We start from the raw sequence: 22369 nt of genomic DNA on the forward strand, positions 1-22369 counted from the left end.
TACAGTATTTACCTTAGGTTTCCAGGCAACCAAAACATTGTGCAAGCTTAACAGAGCACTGACGTTCCTGGTGGGTTTATGCTTTAGAATTTTTGATAATATATATGATCATTTGATAATATTCTATTAAGATGATGACATAAACCTGTCATCTTGTCTAGAAATCTTTGATTCTTGTCAATAATCCTTGCTTAATGACAGGTGCATTTAGAACAAAATGTTCAGTCTCATCCTATGTTGATGTGAAAGCCACAGAACCATGACTGTATGATGATTTTGACCAGTGTTTCAGTGTCTTATGAAGTCAAGTGTGAGATTTTACTTTATAGATTATACCCAGCTCAGAATAAATTGAGATAGTAGCTGTGAAAAATATGTATTTTACTGCTTTTGTTTGAGCAAACCACTCTATTTTTTTAGATTTAAAGTGATCTACGAGTGCATAAGAATTGTATATAGATGCTTAAAGCACTCTTTATGCACATGCCAATGAATGTGAAACAAGAACAAAAGTCTCCTGCATGCAGTGAAATAATGTGTGCCCGGTTCAGCTCTTTCTATAAACAGAGTGACAGCTGTGTTTAATGTGAGCGTGTGAATACAAGGCCACAACATATCAATGACAGATACCGGTGAGCAATGTAATAGTATTTGTATCATTGTGGTAGTGTTGGACAATTGGCTGTTTTTTCCACTGACAGAAAACAGCAAGGCTGATTACTCATAGTGCTAATAGAAATACTCCATAATGACCAGAAAAAAACACAACAAGCAGAAGAACCACACAGTGCAGCAATGTTAAGGGTCTAGCCTGTGTGCAGGGTCAATTCCATGTTTTAATGCTCAAATGATCAGATCAGTTTCACGGTTCATTCAGAAAGTGCATGCAGCATGTCACATCTATCTGAGCTGCAGCCTATTTGTTGCATTAACATCAACAGGGCTGCACATTTATTACACCTTGTTACTGAATCATAAACCATTAATCATGTACCTTAAATATCTAAAATTAATTGTAAAACGTTTGAGGAGTGAAAATATTGGCTGTCTGCCACATGCTGCACGAATGAACATATAGTACATTGTCAGCTAAAAGTTTTTGAAATCCTGGAAATCCATGTTTTACTATAGTTTATTCATCAAACACTTTGGGGAATGTATCACCTTGTCACTCTCACATGATAATAGGAATCCTAACAGGTGCTTTATTAAAGACAGGGACACTTGGAGGTGTCATAAAATACTACATAAAAAAAATTACATAAAATACTACTCGACAGTCTAACACCTACATAACATAAATATCTCTTGTTCTCTCCTATTTAATAAATATTTTTTGATTCAGTTCTCAGGACAAATAGAATATTAAAAAAAGGCTAAAAGGTTTTTAGAAATATTTGACTGTCAGTGTACATTCTGGAATATAACCAGAACTGGTAAAATTACACAAACTATTTACTTAAGTAAAAGTGACACTACTCACCTAAATAAATGTAAAATTAAAATTCTAAATATACTAACTTTAAAGTATGAAAGGAAAAGAAAAAAAATTCAAGAAAAAAACAAGAAAAGAAAAGAAAAGAAAAGAAAAGAAAAGAAAAGAAAAGAAAAGAAAAGAAAAGAAAAGAAAAAAAGATGCATGTCTCAAATCACACTAGCTGAATGATGAGACCCAGTCTGAGCCAGTCTGTGACAATACAGACTGGCTCACAGAATACAAAGAGTGCACACTAATAAACAGATTACAGTTCTGGTCTCATTCTTGCTATCAGTTCTGTTACAGTTTAGAGACTTGATGCTGACTTGTGCAAAAAAGACATCTTATTACTTAACAAGTTACTTATTAGTTAACAAGTTACTAATTTGTGTGCCTGAAATACACTTAAAATATATTTCAAACCATAGGGAAGTTATTGAAGGAAAAATATTTCAGACAAAAATCAATAAGTTTGTTATGATAAGAAAATAGAGCTTCTGACATTTACATTTCTCTGTTTTCTATTTCTATAGTTTGTCACTAATGGTATGGAAACCATGGTATGTGCTGTGATAATAAATCCTATAACCATATAAGTCCTAACCTTCAAGCTGGAGATTTCACACTAAACAAGACTGGCAGGCTGCGTTGGCATTTGACCTTGCTGTAACCTTGGACCTGTTTGGATCAATTCCAAATTCTAATCAGATTGTCTGCTGGTTACAATAATAATTCCATTTAAACCCTACAAATCGTCCAACTGTTCTATTTGAAATATCACACTAAGGAGATTCCTTGACATAGGGAGGGAAAGACAAAAAAATGTAATGAAAATGTGTTGAATACACTCTAAATATACTTCTTCTGAAATGTTACCAAAATCCCAAATTCAAGTCCAAAGTGAAAGACTTAATCAGAATTAGGTGCAGTAATTGAACTTCACTAGATTTCCACCTCTGCATATAACTACTGTATGTGAAGTACATTAACTATGTGTAATGAACCAACCTTTTAATATAGAACTGCAAGTGTATGTTATTTCTCTTAAAACATTTACTATTTCTTTTTTTTGATGCACTTCCACTATAAGAATTGTATTGTTATTTGTTGTTGTTGTTATTGCTTTTGATTAAATGAGCTGATTTTTAAAGGAATTTATTCAAGGATTTGCTCTCTTCTAAGAGTTGGCATTTTGCTATTACTTAGTCATACCTTAAGAGCAAAATAATGGAGTTGAACTAAACTGAAAATATTTGTGCAGCAATCCTTTATTAAAATGTGACCTTTAAATATCTAATGATTTAGTCATGAAGTCAAGCTGCATTAATAAACATAATCACTTGTTGGAACGTTTGAGCATAAGGTAATTTTTGTGTAGGAGTTGTATAATGACAGCTGCTGCCTTGAACAAACTCTAGAAGTTGTCATGGTTGAGTTATGTTGGTAATATGGCACACTCCATTAACACTTACCCAGCCCCCCGGCAACAATCACCCGTCCACCGAGACAGCCAGCCACAAAGTCTGCACGCTTTTCTCTCATCCGGCAGCTCCGTGTGGGCTTCAGCCAAACACCTATGCAAAAGAACAAGAAGGTCAGTGATCAGGGGAGAGTTCGCGTAGGATCTGACAATTAAAGAAAGAAATCTTTTAAAATGTTTTTCTAAATGTGTACCTTCCTCTACTGATGCTCTGCTCTGACAAGTGTGAGTACTGGCATGTTTATAAAATGAATTAGGAACCTGACTGTCCAGCAGGAGTGTGTCATGTGTCATGGTATGTGTACTGACATGAGCGTGAGTGCTCTGTAAAATGCCTTGATAATGAATGTAATAACTCAAAGCAAGCAGAACGCCAATAGATGTGGATGGGTCAACACAAGTCAAGTATCAAGGCACATGTTTGATTTGCTCCAGAGCCATCTGTCTGGTAAATAAACGTGCAATTTGTTTGTCTCTGTGAAACCTTCAGTCAGTTCTAAAGCAGTGCATGACTGTCCTTTATTGGCACCCTGGCTCTGCATTATACTTGTCTCGATCTTTGTCACAGAACCGCCTGTTCGGTTTGGAGAACAAAACAAACATTTCATCAACACAATTTTATTAACAGTGTTGCTCTGTGAGCTCAAAATGATCTGAGTTAAGTGCAAAGGTTTCCATACCATTAGTGACAAACTATAGAAATAGAAAACAGAAATTTAAATGTCAGGAACTCTATTTTCTTTAATAACACACATGCCAAAACAAGCCTGTGTGCAAGTGTGCTTCTGAGATCTCCAATCCAAATCAGTTCCTCTTCTTTCCACTAAGAGCTGGGTACCTACAGTGCCTTCTGCTTTTTTGTCATTAAGGTTTCTATCATTATTTTTGTGAAAATGTATTATTACATTGATAATAAACATGGATTAAAGTGTACAAGATTTTATTTTTAATGCCCACAGTCTAAAATTCCCAATCATTTGAAATAATCAAGGGATTAAATATATTAAACTTAGACTAATGCAGAGATCAATAGGAATTAAAGAGAAAACCTTCAAAGGTCAGTACTGAATAAAGACAGAATGACAGTTTATAAGCTGCACACAGTGCAGAGAGAGCTTCCCACAATAAACACTATAAGATATAAGATTCGTGCTATATTCTGTAGTTAAAACATTATATGATCTGTATTTAATTGCTTGTTCCTAAAACACAACAAACGCCTAATTCTTACACCATGTTTTTATCAACAGAACCAACTGCTTGTGAGTCACTACATAGTAATTACATCTTATTTCTACTTCTGTGCTAAGAGAGGGTTTTGGGAAGTGATACTACACTTGCTATGCATATAACAATCATAAGCAGCCAGAAAGGAAAGCTGAGATTTAGCTATATCAACTCCTAGTAATCTTCTGATTTCTAACCCAAATGTCATTTTAAAAATTAGAAACTGTTTTTTTCATTCCAATACTACTAAATGGTGTTGTTTATGTCCATTTTCTATAACCCACTGGATGTTGGATTGTACATTAAGAAGAAAAGGAGCATGAGAGACTCAGTTATATACAGCATAGAGCTTAAGCCCTTCCTTGATGCTGTCTGTCACATATAATAAACTATCATCACTTACAGCTTTTGGTTTTCTCTTTCTTTTCTTTTTCAATCTTGGTATAGATCTCTAGATCAGTGCTCTAAAACTTTTCTCCGCATAAATCTCCTCTCCATGGTAACAAGATGAAGAAAAGGATATGTAGATGGAGTTTATATGCTCCACATGATTAAGACGAGTCAACAAGCCTCTGAAATGAGACCTCTTTCACACAGGACATTCTGTGAAATCACACAGCGCCTCTCTCACTTTCAGTAGGAAATCTAATGAAACACTAAAGATTTGATCTTGGTCAGCTTCCTTGTTCATGTCCATTTGTTGATTGCAAAGTGGATATGCCCACTTTACCATACCACACTCTCAATTATAGAATATATTGATCTTGGGATCCAAAGCCTCATTAAAGGAAATCATTAGGGAGTGTTACACATCTACAGCACTACCCCAGTTGTGTCAATCAATAAGAAACATACTCAGAACGTTCACTGTGTGTTATCCTAATCACCACTTTAAATAACAAAACATTTTGTACTTAAACCTTTTTATATAATCTGGTATTTTATTTATTTTCAAATTTCATAACCACAAAAGAAAACTGTTAAAAATACTGATCAGTTTATTAGGAACACCTGCAGATTCATGCAATTAACCAATCACTCAATCATGTGGCAGCAACACAAAGCATACAATCATATAGATACAGTTCAAGAGCTTCAATTGAATGCCAATTGTGTTCTCAGTGACTTTGACCTTGGTGCTATACAGTACAGACTGGTGTGAAGATTTCAGAAACTGCCTAAAGACACAGAATGATGCAAAATACAACAGACATCTGGTGATACAGTAGTTATCAGTTTGCACAGAAAAGCCATTCTCCTGACACAAAAGGCAGGAGAATGGCCAGAGACATGTCTTGTCTTCATATGACTTAGCAAAATAAATGCATGCACTGAAACAAAAACAAAGCGAGTGAGTGAATGCTGTGTGGTAGGAATACAAAGAGAAGACTCCAGCCTCTAATTGTGTTCTCCTCATTTTACTGAGTGCTGTCAACCTTGGCATTTAAAAAAGTAAGTCTCCGGTAACTTTTCATTTAGCCGCTAATCAGAAAGTAAGCAAACAATAGCAAGCCTCCTTCTCTTTGTCACACACATGTGCACTTTAGTTAATGAAGCTCATGAAACACTGAGACAAAGGTGACCTGAGAAAATCAGAAGCAGGCAAGTGTTTTTAAAGGGGTTGCTGATAACATTAAAATAAAAATGAAAAGAGGGAAAAGGAGAGAGTGAGAACAAGGGGAGATAGAGAGAGAGAAAGAGAGAGAGAAAGAAAGGGGGGTGTTAAGCAGACATGCAGATTTCCATCACTGAAATTGTTTCTGAAGCATCCACAGGTAAAGATAAAGTTTTCATTTTAATCAGCAGCTTTTTAAAAATCTGGATTAATAGCAAGATAATGGATGCTTTGGAAGTCTGTTAAGGTGTTGCTATTTACATTGCATACACTGTGCTGCAGTGAGTTGTCATTAGAAGAGAAGTAGTAGGTAAACCATGGGCATGCTCACAGGCTGATTAAATTGCCTACTTAATTGACTGGTACTGGTGTATAAATCCCCATTTTTTATAATCTCATATACAATATTATCCTAGTTTAATGTAAAGAAATACAAGATAATGATCAAATCCCTGTCTGCAGCAAACATGATTTTTTTGCAAAAGAGCTCACACATGCTGTGTAAATTAGTAGCTAATTTTCAGCACAGAGGAGACATATTTTTTGAAAGCATTTGGATCAGTATTTGCAGTCAAATATTCTATTAAATATTTAAACTTACTACATTTTAAACTAGATAAAATACTAGATACTTCATTAGCATCCAAAATGTAGGTTACTTCTATTTTAGGATACACTTCTTCTTTTTTTTTTAGATTTGAAAAGACACTTTTTCAAACACAATTTACTCTTGCCATCTATGATAAGTCAGGAATTCAAAATGAAGACAAGCTTTCGTTCGCAAACATCTGCTAGGAAAATCACCGTCTGTTACAAAATGCAAGAATAAAAATATTTCTTTTGCTGGATAAGAAATCATGAGTAAGAAACTCTAAGCTGAAATACAAGAAGTGTGCAGGTCTAGTAGCTTTTAGAGGGAACTCATGGTATAAACTTGGACTCTATGAAGTGGTGCATTAAACCCTGGGTTGGTTTAAATGTGCACAAAACAAATAAAAGGAGTTTAGGGCACTCAAGTTCCAGTGAAGACATAGATAGACACATATGTAACTACTTTCTAGGACTGCTGTACTCATGTTTGACACATGCAAATTCAAGTTTGATTGATCTTGCATTAATTTGTGCGATAACCAAATAGCATAATCCTGGAGGGACTGGAATTTAATTGAATTAGTGAATTAGAGAAAGCATAAATGAATAAATCATTTTGTACATGTTAAAATCAGAATGCTTTTAAACAAAAAAGAGTTCTGTAACAGAACACAAAAATCTTCAAAGCTTGCAGACATAAATGTTTCATGCAGTTACAAAGATGTTATACCTGACAGGCCTTGGACAATTCATTTCACTTCTAAGACGCCATAAAGGGATTTGGGTCCATAACCTTGTGATCATGAGCTGAATACTGCACTGCAGTCTATGCTTCCAAAATACTTTGCAGTGTTTTCAGTGTCACTGAAAATTTACAATAACAGCACATGAGTAATCATGCAGTAATACCTTAATTAATACTTACTTCACTATGAACTAAGGAGTTAAGGCATGTAATAATCACAAACTAATATAGCTCTAACTTAACTATGGTGTGAGTCTTATGAATTCATGTGTGAATAACAATCACCTTCATTACATGTTAGAACATGCTTATTATTTAATGTATTAATTAATGAGTAGGGGTGTTAATTATTTATTAATTTATTAACTCAAACATGCACCATTTAAGACAACACTGAAAAATAATTTTAGAACAATAAGAATGCTAATAGATGATAGTATCTGCAAAATGAATAAATATTGCTATATAAATTTCATCCTTGTGGAGAACAGAGCAAAGCCCTGGCCCAGAGCCATCCAGAGCATGTACGGGTACTACACCAGGACTGAAAATAGATCGAGAATGACACAAAAGTGTTTGAGAGTAAATTATTAGAGTTTTTATTATCTTATTATCTATGGTGGATCAATGTAAAATATGAAAGTAATATAGCATCATCCAATGATATTTTTGTATGCAGCTGCATAGGGAAATTATCTAAAAAATTAAAATAGTGCATAATTATTCATGTACATTTATTGTAAAGTGTTACCATGCAGTATTCAGACTGCAAAGACAATGTTTCATATTTAAATGAATACCCACATGTACTGCCTAGCTCTCTCTCACTGGGGTCTTTTTTACCTTGAACACAATCATGGCACAGTTACAATCTGAGTTATTGGCAACTGCTCGCAGTCACGTTTTAATGGGTTTAATATATTTCCTAAAAAATGCAGATGTAAAACATTGATAATTACAGTCACGTGTAATTACAGAGATCAATGATGAACTATGATTCGTTATTCTCTACCCTTTTCTCTCTCTATCTCTCAGCAGACACAGCTGTGCTCATCTCTCTCTCTCTCTGTGGAACAGGAGGTGCGTGTTGACTGACAGGTCTGCAGACTCAGAACAATGCCCCAGCTGGAAATGAGAACCTGGAAATGTTTATTTAAAGCTCACAAATCAATCATCTCTGACACACACACACACACACACACACACACACACACACACACACACACACACACACACACACACACACACACACACACACACACACACTTAGTGCAATACACACAAGGAACCATATAGTAGGAGTAGGTGCTAGTCTACTGCTGCTCTTTTGTCCTGTACTATTTCTATTGAAACCTATTGAATTACTGAGCAGCCAAAAAATGTCATTAAATATATCAAAACAACAAGCCTGCATTTGCCCACAACTTATATCACTTTGCATTACAAAGTATTAACTTATGAGCATAATCATCAAGATTAGCAAATCAAGACAAAGTGCCTGGTTAATCACACCGAAATCACACAGGAACGAGCTGCTCTTCAACTCCCAATAAATCATTAACGTTCTCTCCCCTACAGAGTTGCACACTGGAACTGATTTGAGTGGATCAATTGACTAATTCTTGGCCATCCCAGTGAGAGCTCTAAATAAGACCTATGCTAAAATGTGCTGATTTCAGCCAGCTTTTGACTGAGACCTGTACAATTCTACAACACTCAGCATGTAAAGATGGATAATGAGAGTGTGAATGAAGAAAATTCGCTGTCAAGATAAAGACATTTCTTCACATATCCAACAGGTATCATTCATTCATTTTCATTTCCCCTGTTGTCTTATTGAATAATTTACACATGCTTTGCATTTTGATCGCATCAAGATAAGATATTAACAACATGCATTTACACTCGAGGTCTCCAGAAAGCATGAATGAAAATGGATTACACATAATCCATTTAATATCCATCAGCTCATAATACTTGTTGCCCTGTTTTCAGCTGTTTAATACAAAGAATGACTTCAGCCAAAGCAACCCTATTATTATATTCCACAGATCTGTCAGAATTGATAATATGTAGTTTGTTTTGTGTTTTTGTTTGTTTGCTACAGTATGTTGGCCTTCCTCAATCATTGCATGACAAGAATTGTTTGCCCCTTTGGAATGCCTAAAGTTTTAGCATTTATAATTTTGAAAATGTGGCCCAAATCATTTTGCCTAAATCAATAATACTGAAATTGTACTTTTTATGTCTTTATTAAACATATCAATGAATCATTGAGAGTCTAGGTTGGAAAAAGGATGTGAACCATTGTGTTTGATAATTAGTAGAACCACCATTAGCACGAAATTTTCCCCGTATCTGTTGATCAGTCTTGTTAACAACTTCTATTAAGCCTAGACAATGTTGTGAACATTTTCTTAAATTCTGGGTTTTCAGTGATTGCAAGCTATTCAGACCTTGAGGCAACTTTCTCCATTATGTTCCACACTTCCAAGCACAACAGATAACTAATAACTGTGTGTTATTAGTTATTAGAGGCAGCATGTGCTTTTCTACTATTATGACTTAGATGATAATCTGGCTACATTTTCTGGAAATGATCCATGTAATAAGAAAAGATTTGAAATTCTTTTCTCCAAACTGGGGGTTACAGATCTTGTGTGTTATGATGTGTAGAATTACAGTAGTAGTGGCCTTGGTACTCAATTGTATTGTAGAGACACAGGTTGATTTACAATTGTATGCAATGCATTACAGATCTCCTAAAAGATCCATTTGAAATGCCACCTGGGGGCATTTTATGTGCATAATCCCTTTCTAAATGAAAAGTAAAAAACACATTGATAGACATTTCAGATGCCTCCTGACCTTGACGACTGAAAACTATGACAGCTGAGAAAGAAAACATTGCAGAAGTACAGAAAGGAAAGGAAATGGCACTTATAAATTGAGAAAGCATGAAAAGGATGCAGGAGAGCCCACAGAGAACACACACACACACACACACACACACACACACACACACACACACACACACACACACACACACACACACACACACACAGACACACACACACACAGACACACAGACACACACACACACACACACACACACACACACACACACACACACACACACACACACACACACACACATACACAAAGAGAACACTTAAAGTGGTGTTTAATTTTAAAAATGCTTGAGATTCCTCAGTTACAGATACAGACCTTGCCCCTTGTTTTTTGGAGTAGTCAGAACAGTGTTTGTGGAAGGCAGATGTTGTGTATGGTGGCAAACTTGGTATAGCTGCATGTGCAGTGCCTGATTTAAACAGTGGTGGAACAGACATAATCACAATAACAATCGTCACGGCTAATGACTGAGCACGCCCTGCCATGGCACACTCCATCAACCAAAGCCCAGCTGCAAGGACTAAGATGGTAATGAGGCATTTCTCGCTACTTACAGAGACACTGGAGCAGCTAATAGACCACAACCAGACTATTAGCATTAACATCAGTATGTGTGGCTAAGATAAATGCTTAATGATTCTGCACTGCATCAATCAAGTATTGAGGCTTGACTTACATCCAGTTATACTCTATGTATAGCCAGAGTTTTAGAAGAATAGCACACAGCATTATATTGTTATTAGGTTCAGTAAAGAAATAACCACATGACCCACACAGACAGCTGCTTGCTAGCAGGGTGCTGGCATAGATTTCACTGCTGAATCATGATAACCTGGGCCCATTAGCTGATGAGGCAAATTTAGAATTGTAATTCACTTACTGCTGCACGGTGTCTGCTACAATCATCCCAAGACACAGTAATTTACTGCCTGCTGTTTATCCCTGAGCACTTTTTGTTAGCTAGATCCTGCAAGTGCTGTGAGTTAATCAGATATGACTGTCTTTGAGGTCATTTCATAATCCTTTACTAAACTTTTGATGTAATTTAAGTAAAAAAAACACAATGTCCTGCAATGCTGTTGCTTCAAATAAAAAAATAATAATAAAAAAATCTATGATGACCTTGACAATAATAACTCGTCTCACTGCCACATAACATGTAGATTAAATATTTTTGTGGAAAATTCTAGAACTTTTCAAAGCTTTGCTTTGCTTTAATCAGATACTTTTGATTTAGCATAAATGAAAAACAGGCCTATTTGTGGTCTAATTGCAGCCTGGATTTTTTTGCATCACCCTATGGGGTTGTTAAATGTGTATACAAATTTCTAGCGAATGCCTGCTGACAGCCATTCTACTACATTAGAAATGTGTCTGTGTTATATAAAAGATACTGGAGAAGTTAATCATAGAGGGATATCCATACAAATCACGACCAACATTCATGTCAATGCAGGACGTTCTAACACGTTTTTAGGGCCTTTGGGTGTGGAGGAGTAACTGACTGTGGCACAGTTGGCAATGTAGGATTTTGGCTCCTGTCACACACTCTCACTCCACCCGAGCACATCTCTTGTTGTCTATGTCAAATATTAGAAGATCCTAAATTATTTATTTAACATCTATTTTTAATGTGAGTTATCAAATTCCATTGCTGTTTACCAGGGAATCATTTTACAGCCAAGAATTATAAAGCAGAATCACTTCTGCTGTTAGGTACAAGTCTAAAAACAACATTTACAGTACAGAACAGTAAATCACCAACATTTTTTTTTTACATGTTATCATTTCAGTAACATTTTAAGTGATAGAGGGGACTGTTTTTAAATTCTGTATATACAATCTGTGATGTAAAGTGACGGCAGATTGTGAGTGCAAATTTTATAATACATAACCAACATTATTCAACTTACCAATGTTAGATAAGATTATTCAACATCATCCATCTTATTTAGGAAAAAAAAGGACTGTGAAATGTTCAGAATAGCAGCAGTTATTATTTTTGTTTGACTGGACCACATATAGATTTCATTTTCAAAAATACCATGTTACTGTATGTTAATGCTTTTTGTTAACTGGACCAATCAAGTGGCAAGTGAATGCAACCATAATGACTGCTGGTTAAAAAATGTCTTGAATTTCTGCTAAGGCAGACGGAATTCTATATATTACTATTATTATTACTAGTAATACTGACTATCACACAGAGGTGATTAATTCTCAGGTCACACTATTATCCCATTCAAAGGGACACAGATTTGTATTTTTAAAGTGTTCAAAAGAACAACACCAAGAAATGGTAAAAACATGCTGGAAACGTAGAGTATTATGTATGAAAAAAACTTTAGTCAGTGCTGGAAGGCAAAGTTTTTCCTTTAACTTTTTCTGCTGCTGGGACAGTGCATTTTAAATTTTCCTTCTTATTAGCTTTAAGAGAAAGAAGATGAAAGACCAGTGAGGGCATGAGTAATGTGTTGCATGCTATAATGAATGTGACCATGACAACAAGCTTGTCTTATGACGGCCACAATGGTTTATGGACATACATACATCTCATACATATGTGGCTCTTCCCCAACAGGGAGTCACACAATTGTATCAAATATCTTTGTTTGCTATATAATTACAATTTCTCTTCTAAGAGGTCCAAACCTGATTCAGCCTGACATGGCTCCTGTGCACAAAGTGATGTCCATAAAGACATGGCTGGGGTGGAAGGAATCCTTATGGGATGAATTGGAACACAGACACGCCTTCTTGCCCAACCTCAGTACCCGACCTCATAAATGATCATCTGGCTGATTTTAGTGGAAAGCTTCCCCAGAAGAGTGAAGGTTATTATATTCGACAAGCAAGTTCTCTCTCTCTCTCTCTCTCTCTCTCTCTCTCTCTCTCTCTCACACACACACACACACACACACACACACCACTTTGGTTTTTTGAGAGTCTCTTGAGAGTATATAGTGACTCTAATTAAAGGGCACCTAGCATAAACACTGGCTAACTAAAAGGAAGGATATACATAGTAGATATATAACATTACAATACAATTACAATTTTCTCCAAACCCACATCACAAACCTCACTCTAAACTACTGTATTTCTGATTGTGAACAATATTATTCTAGGACTAATTTCCTTGTTGGTGAGTTGTTATAACAGGTATGCAAGTGTTCATGACTCACAGTTGATAACTGTGGCTCAGTCTGCGCATGCATGCTGTGTGTGTGTAAATGCGCAGTGCGGTATCAATGTGAGCAGACAGAAGTGGAGGGGAGAGGGCAGCGCTGCAATATTTCAGCTTACCCCGACTCTGTGGCTCACTCTCTAGATTTGACTCATGACTGGTCTCAGTCCTGTGCAGACTACCACTGACAATTTCTCATTATCTCGCTTTCTCACAAACACACACGCAAAAGGAGAAAGGATGCTGCAATGTCAAGGCAATGAGGGGCTAGAACACAGACAAATAGGACAAATTGTTACAAGGTTAATGCAAAGAATCTAGGGAAAGACTGTCAGACTGTGTTGGATCTGGTCTTGACATGGATAGAAATACAAACAGCAAGCCATCTGATCTGTGTTTAAGAGTAAACCCCATGTGAATACAAGAGGATAGCAGCTTCCCATTGAACCAAACCTACAGCACCTTTGCGCACAGGAGAAACCTCACACCCCTGCTGTCTGTTAATAGCCTGTCCTCCCACAGAGCCGCCTCAGTATGACATCGGTAAACAACAAATGCACATGATTTGAAAATTGCTTTGACAGGGTTATTACAGCCAGGCATATTCCTGACTTTAATATGAACAATTTAATTCAAAAAAGGCGAGTGAATAAATAGAATGTACTACATTTTATGTGACTTGTAATCTAGGGAATAAATATACACTGACTATGAAGCGTGTTCATAGCTTATAAAGACTTTTTGTGAGGGATATAACATTTTACAGATATTTAACAAATAAAGATTTGTCTTAATGTAGAATAAAATGAGCAAATTTTAAAACACTGCTGCAGGGAACATTAGCATAAAACCACTAACTGTAGAAGTAATAGCTGGCATAAAAATTCAATTCATGTCAGTGCTTGAGGAAAAATGAGGTACTGTATTATTCAGCATTCTGGATGTCAGTCTTTTAGATAACTGTCTGTATAAGCACAGAAGAAGAAGAGGTTTCGGCTGGCATAGCTAACTACAGAAATATAATAATGATATTTTACCTACAAAGAACGAAGTATCTTTTTTACTTTCTTCTACTCTCTCTCTCTCTTATGCACATACGCAGACACCAGTTTAAATATAATGAGTGAAATCAAGTGAAATGTTGTAGTTTTGAGCCAGAATGGAGGTCCACATAGAAATGAACGCCTTTAGCTCAGAATTGTAGGGATCAGCTCTGGTCCACAGAGAAAGGCTTTACAGGATATAAAGTGGTTTGAAGAGACCACAGAGGCAGAACCCCCAATCCTACAGATTATCCAGAGGAAGTCAGTGATATACAGGAAAGGAAGTGAATAAAGTAGCCAAAAAGGTTTCTCAAATAAACATGTATTGCTTCAAATGAAAATAACCCAAGACAATGTTATTATTAAAATAAGCAACTTGAGAAAGTATGAAATAATTTTGTTTTTGAAAGTATTGTTGAAATCTAGCCACAGGGGTTGCAAGACAGTGACGTCTGTGCCAGTCCCAAGCCAGATAAAAACAGAGGTTTGCATTAGAAAGGGCATCCGGTGTAAAACGTGCCAAAATGAATCATGCAAATCGTCAGTGAGAATTCCATACAGGATCGATCGTGGCCTGGGTTAACAACGACGGCACTGTTGGCCTAAAGTGTGCCCACAAAAATTGGACTGCAGTTGGTCAAGGAAAGAGGAAAGAGCAGGTGTATAGGTCTGAGAATAGGACAACTTAACATTAGTACAATGGCAGGGAAAGGTGGAGAGCTGGCGGACATAATGGAGAGAAGGAAGGCAGATATACGATTTGTGCAGGAGACCAGGTGGATGGGGAGCAAAGTATGTAGTAATGGAGGGGATACAAATTATTTTACTATAGTGTAGATAGGAAGAAATATGGCGTACAAGTAATCCTAAGGGATGAGTTTGTTAGGGATGTTTTAGAGGTAAAAAGAGACAGGATACAGGATAATCAGACAGGATAATCAGGATAATCAGTTTGAAGTTAAAAATTGAAGCGGTGATGTTGAATGTTGTTAATGGTTATGCTCCACAAGTAGGCTGTGAGTTAGAAGAGAAGGAGAGATTCTTGCGTGAGTTAGATGAGGTGATAAAGAGTATTCCCACATAGACTAGGCAATCTGAGAAAGATTAGTGACTGCAAGGTGGTGGTAGGAGAGAGTGTTGCCAGACAGCATCGGATGGTGATTTATAAGATGTCTCTGGTGGTAAGGAAGAAGAGGAAAGGAGATATAGTAAAGAAGACCAAGTGTTGAAAATTGAAAAAGAATGTTGTGAGGAATTCAGACAGAAGCTGAGATAGGTTTTGGGTGGTCAGGAAGATCTTCCAGATGACTAGGAAACAACAGCAATAGTGATCAGAAAAACAGGTAGAAGGGTGCTATGTGTGTCAAAGCCAAACAGAAAGCATATGATGAGATGTATGCCAGGTTAGACACGAGGGAGTGAGTAGGACAGGTTAGCAAGACAGAGAGATAGAGATGGGAAGGATGTGAAACAGATAAGGGTGAATGAAGATAGACATGGAAAAGTGCTGACATGTGAGGAGTGTTAGAGAAGATGTGTAATGTGCAGAGAAGATGAAAGAAATATTTTGAGGAGCTGTTGAAGGAGGAAAATGAGAGAGAAAGACAGAATAAAGAGCTGAATATTGTAAAGCAGGACATAGCAAATATTAGAAGAGCGGAGGTGAGGAAGACTCTGAGGCAAATCAAGAGTGGGAAGGCTGTTGGTCCAGATGACATACGTGTGGAGGTGTGGAAGTGTCTCGGAGAGTTTCTATCTAGATTGTTCAATAGGATTTTAGAGAGTGAGAAGATACCTGAGGATTGGAGAAGTGTTCTAGTGATCTTTAAGAACAAGGGTGGTGTGCAGATTTGTAGCAACTACAGAGGTATAAATTTGATGAGCCACAATGAAGCTAAAGAGTAGGGAAAGAGTAGTGGAAGCTAGGCTAAGAAAAGAAGTTGATATTTGTGAGCAGCAGTATGGCTCCATGCCCAGAAAGAGACAGAGGAGACAAGGAGTTCAATGTGGAGGTGATGCTACATCAAGGATTAACTTTGAGTCCCTTCTTTTTTGCTATTTTGATAGACAGGGTGACAAAGGAAGTCAGACAGGAATCTCCCTGGACAATGATGTTCGTGGATGACATTGTGATCTGTAGTGAGAGTAGAGAGCAGGTGGAGGAACACCTGGAAAGGTGGAGGTCTGCTCTGGAAAGAAGAGGAATGAAAATCAGTCTTATTAAAACAGAATACATGTGTCTGAACAAGAAGGACGGAAGTAGAACAGTGAGGGTACAGGGGGCTGAGGTCAAGAAGGTGCGGGAGTTTAAGTATTTGGGGTCAGCCGACCAGTGCGACGGGGATTGTGGAAAAGAGGTGAAGAGGCGGATTAGGAACAAGCACATTAAAGGGACAGCACAGGTTGGCTGTTTTGAGGACAAGGTCAGAGATATATGGTTATGGTTAAAAGAGGACAAGAATTTAATTGTTGCAAGAGGATGCCAGGGATAGAGGTAGGTGAAAACAGATGATTCGCTGCGGCGACCCCTAACGGGGTTAACGCATAGAAATTGACTAAAACTCATAAGTATGTGTTGCATTCTAAAGATAATACCCTCTCATCGGCTGAAAGAATGTGACTCTTAACATTCTCTCTTTGCTGGCTAGGTGGCATTTGCAGTTAGTGTTATCATGAACGAAGTATATCAATCAAATATTTATTATATGAGGGATTTAAATATTAATACTTCCCCGGGTACACCCTCGTTCCACTCAACCGGCTCTCCTAAGTCACCCCTACTGCATGGCAAATTCCAAAACCTGAACAAACCTCAAATGTTTTGGAACAACTCTGGACTAATGAGACCATGGTGGAGATGTTTGGTCATTGCAGAGATCTATGTTTGAGGGGTTTTGAATTGGATGCGTTTTGAGCCACAGGAAAGGAAGTCAAGAGACTTTAAGTCATTGAGACACTTCTAGTTTATAACAGCATTATAGTCATTATTGTTAATATCTACTGCAACAGTTCTCACACCAACTTGCTAACTTAAACAGACATGATAACCAATTGTTGTAAACTTAAAGAAGCTGACATCCAAACTGTCACAATGATTTAACACAATATTTTTTAAGCTCCAATTAAGTTTGAGCTCACCTAAATGTGGAATTTCTCCTCTTTTCACCTACAATTCTCAGTTACACTAAAAAAGCTAAGTTTCAATGAATTTATTTAATTAGTTTATTCATGCAACTATCTTCACTGTCCACTTTGGCCTGGCCATGGATGCAGTGGGTCTGGAAACTATGACAGAGACGTTGGACAAACCTTGAATAGCAAACAAGACCATCCCTGGGCATTATGATAACATTATTTGAAATGTACTATAGGTAGATTATTAAATATTGTCCACTAGAACATTTTTACACAGCCCAATGTTTCAAAAAGGCTTTTTTAAATAAAAAAAAACTAAACACAACTGTACAAACTGAAACATGAAAATATAGGAAAACAAATAACACATGAGAAAACTGTAAACACAACCAAATGGAAAAGCATAACCGTAAAAAGGGACTGTAAACTAGAAAACTAGAACAAAAGTTTAAAATTTTAAAGCAGACAGGGCTATGGCACAAAGATATAAGTGCCTCTGATATCAGAAAGAAATACAATCTTTTAAACAGCTTTGCCCTTACCACAGTGAAGTGAACAGCAGGCGAGGCAGCAGGGCTACCTTTTAACAAACATCTTTGCCAGCTTTCAAGCATGGTTGCTTTAAGCTGCTGGAAAATGCTTCTTAGAAAAAACTCAAGCCCAGGAGAAAAACTCAGCACATGTAATTAACCAAATAACCTGCACTGGGAGTAAGGGAGAGAAATAGAGAGAAATTCTCCTGGATTTTCTTTTACTTATTTGATAAAAGAACTAATGGGCTAAAAATGGGGGCCAGACACTCCAGAAGCAAATATTTGACGTAACCAAAAACTGAGATACTTGGAAAATATTAACTATAGGAGAGTCCAATTAGCATAGTTTGGTTAACAGAAAGGTGTTCATGATGTGTATACACAAATGTGTATATTAACTACCAGGAAAGTGTAATTATATCCATGGTCAGTATCCGTGGATCTGTAATTAGTCACATACTTTCTTAAAAGCCTTTTAGCAATAGATAATGGGATAATTGAATTACTGATAACCTTTTAACCATACACAGGCCTCAGACACTTTTGTCTATTAACCACACATATCTCAGATTCCTAAAAGACTTCCATTCACCGCACAATTTGCAACAGTGAGTTTTTGTGATGGGATATTAAAATGCAAATGTTCTGTATTATGATGTATATTGCTTGTACCATGCAACCTTCTCTTCTCCTCTCCTCTCCTCTCCCTTTCCTTCCTCTCCTCTCCTCTCCTCTCCTCTCCTCTCCTCTCCTCTCCTCTCCTCTCCTCTCCAGCATGTCAGACATTAAATGACAAATAATCTACTCAACCCTAAACAATAAAATGTTTCTTCTCTGTCTGGCCGACAATGGGCATTGCACAGTACGGCAAAAAAAAAACAACAAAAAAAACCCATCACCAAGCCTTCTCAGGCTTCACAATCGGCTAACTTTTTCACTGCTATTGATTATTGTTTCTGCTGTTCATTCTTAGTCATTTCTATTTCCCTGACCGAATCAGCAACAAGGATAATGGTGCATGCTGAAAACCTGAAAAGGTTTGATATAAGCAGGTTGGAATCTCATATGAGCTAAGGGGTTAGTTTGAGCTCCAATTCAACAGAAGAGATTACCATCTGTAGAGTCCACACACGATCACAAACACACACACACACACACACACACACACACACACACACACACACACACACACACACACACACACACACACACACACACACATGCACACACACAAAACAACTGAATGAAATGAGAAATGAGAAGACAGAGATAGGATATTTTAAAGTGAACACACATTTCCTGGTGATAAGGGCTGACAGCCCACAGGGGGTCTTTTGCTTTATGTGAAAGATTTCTCTTCGGAACTCATCACTGAAACTCACCCGACTCCTTCGCGAATAGTGCCTGCGACAGGCACAGCAGCTTCCATGCCCAGTGAAATGACAATTTAATTAAATGCTACAAAGCATTCAGAAGAACAGCACAATGTGTAAGACTTCACAGAGTAGCATGAGTTTAAGAAGCCATGCACTCATATTAAATATCACAGGGATACACAGAAGGGAATAGGATTTCATGGGACACAGATAAAGCATAGTCCTCAGTAAGAACCAGCATGATTTTAACAGGATTGCATAATTTAAACCATCATCAGTTTCAACCTCTTATCTAGGTCAAAAGAAACTGGCCTACTATAAAGCAAGGGGTGTGTGGGGTGGGGGTTTGAATTGCTTGGTGATGTGGCAAATCATATAGCAAGACACTTTTTTTTTGTTTAAATTTTTGTTTTTATCTATTATTTAACAGGTAACAAAATGAAAATAGTAATATATGCATCTGATCAGCCATTTGTACTCTAACAATAAATGTAACAAAAGCAATTGTCAGTGTCATAAATGTGTTTATTCAATATTAAACCTATAACTATGTTATATTTGTATACAATAATTGTAAATCATTACTATATCAATGTCACATTAGTGCCAACTCACTCGCTGTGTCATTTTGACTTCCCTGTCTGTGATTTTTTATTTATATTGACATGTCCCTTTGTAATTCTAGTTTTGTTTTCACCCTGTTTTGTCACTGCTGTATTACACAACTGTGTGCAATTGTTTTGCTCATCATTAGTCATAGAAACACAAGCAGGGTCCAAATAAAGAAAGACAAATAGGCCTTAGACAAAAATAGAAAATAGAACTTAGACAAATGCATGCAAAAACCTCACAACAAAACAACAAAATTGCATGACATACACAGACAATCTAATTCAAGGCAAACACAAATGGACAGGGTCAGAGGTGCAACTAGAACAGAAGCACAGGGAGTACAAAGATTAACCAGTTAAACTACCATGCATTAAGCAGGATAATTCATAACACTATTTATTATGATACTATACATTTTGGGACATGCATGAGTCTGAGGATATAATTATCTGCTGTCATGTTATGAAAAAAAGTTGGTTTGTAAATTGATGATACTGTCAAAGCTGTTTTTAGAGCTGCACAGCTGGTTAAGCAGCTGGTCAGATCTCGCTGTGATTGACAGATCCAACAGCAGTGTCCATGCACTGCCACCATGTACCTGCACCCATTCTGTGCATTCATAAACAGCACATATTCTAAATAACAGTCTAGTCAACTACTTTCTGGCTCTCCTCTGTTACTGTGGAATCTGACATCTTACATGCCTAAAGTGATGAGCTTGCATATACAAATACATTTCCCTCTAGACCAGACATCTATGACACAACCCTGACTGTTTCTTACTATTTTTGTATTGTCAGGGTGACTCACAGAAGGTCAGGAATGTTTAATTTAGGAACAAATTATTATATAGGATATGCAGGAATGAATCAGTTTTTGTCTGCTAGCTAAGTGATCATGTATTATATTTTTATTTTAAATCCTATGCAATGTAGCTTTCAATTTGAGCTTGTTTTACTTCAGCTGTGGCTCCATAAATATAGTATTAAGTGGTGTGTTTTTGAGCCCTTACGTCAGAGCACAGACAGACCTGCGAGGTCATGGCTGAAATCGCATTGCCATAAATAGTGTGTTCTTCCATCCAGACTCATCTCTCATGTATAGCCTTAATATGATTTCGTTGCTGTTCTATCTATATCCCAGCAGACTCCCACAGACACAACTGAGTTAGGCGTAGTTTGGTGGAGTCGCCTGTCTGAAACAAACCCCCCAACCCCCCAGGGAACACATGTCCCTAGCAATAATTCGACCAAGCCTATATATATTTATACATAACCACTGATATCCGTCTGTGTCTTGTGCTTTTTTACTTATTTCATTTAACATTTATCCAGGAATCATTAAATAAGATGAAAATATTTTATACGGCGTTCTGTAAAAAAATAGCGCAACTAGTGGAACACAAACGGTTAACAGATTTACCCCCTGCAATGAATCCCGCCTCTGTAACTCAACTCTCTAAAAGGATTGGCCTTTGCCTTTTTTTGAGTTCTGCCTCTCTAACCCACGTCGCTGTTTGATTGGCTTTGTCTTTCTCGCTAATGTGTTGAGGGCGGCTGCAGCTATATTCCGTTGTATAAAGCAATATGCAACGTGATTATGCAGGCTACCGGTATGTGAGGAAGAAAGTATTCTTATAACAACAGTTTTATGCACAAAATACAGGGAATGTTGCCCCCACCAATGTCAAATAAATTATGTCCCCACCAATGTCAAATAAATTATGTCCCCACCAATGTCAAATAAATTATGTCCCCACCAATGTCAAATAAAGTATGTCCCCACCAATGTCAAGATCAAACTTTCACCATTGGTAATGTGTCATGCTTACATTTTCCAAATTTCAAAGCTGTTTGTTTGAGCTTCTGCCTAAATGTAGGTCTGCGCTGCATGAACAAGAACAAACTTAGCAGAGCTCGATAAACAGCTTCGAGCTCTTCCTTGCCACAGTGCTGACAGAGTGCATGATTGTACATATGTGTGAGAAAGGGAGCAGGCCTCACCCTGTTCTGTGTCATATTCCTCCACAGTGGAGACGAAGTGTGGTCTAGAGTAGAAGTTGTGAGGGCCGGGCTGCTGAAGTCCACCTAGGCTGTAGAAGGCACGCTCTGTGGCGGCACAGCTAGAGAAGGCCCTGCGGCTAGGGATGCATGGGTAGCGTGTCCAGCTATTCATCTCCAAGTCAAAGGCCTCAAATGCGGTCACTGGCATCTTGCCCTGACGTCCACCTGATGCCCAGACAAGAAACAGATTGAACAGATTAAGAGACTTGGGGTTAACAGATTTTCTCATTTTCTCATATATACAGGTGCATCTCAATAATTTGAAATGTCATAGAAAAGTTCATTTATTTCAGTAATTTAGCTCAAATAGTGAAACTTGTGTATTTTATAAATTCAGTAAACACAGACTGAAGTAGTTTAAGTCTTTGGTAC

The 22369-nt window shown here is 37.2% G+C and overlaps 1 protein-coding gene across 1 annotated transcript in view; it reads right to left on the bottom strand.

Moving 5' to 3' along the window:
* Window positions 1-22369, bottom strand: part of LOC113658304 (kelch domain-containing protein 8B) — a 92922-nt gene that overhangs the window by 11263 nt on the left and 59290 nt on the right. Inside the window, exons 5-6 of the mRNA XM_027170660.2 lie at window positions 21938-22162; window positions 2950-3051 (exon numbers count right to left, since the gene is read on the bottom strand). Coding sequence (XP_027026461.1) covers window positions 2950-3051; window positions 21938-22162 — 327 coding nt within the window. The remainder of the gene's footprint in view (window positions 1-2949; window positions 3052-21937; window positions 22163-22369) is intronic.

This window comes from Tachysurus fulvidraco, chromosome 23 (genome assembly GCF_022655615.1).
Source record: "Tachysurus fulvidraco isolate hzauxx_2018 chromosome 23, HZAU_PFXX_2.0, whole genome shotgun sequence".
NCBI lineage: Eukaryota > Metazoa > Chordata > Actinopteri > Siluriformes > Bagridae > Tachysurus > Tachysurus fulvidraco.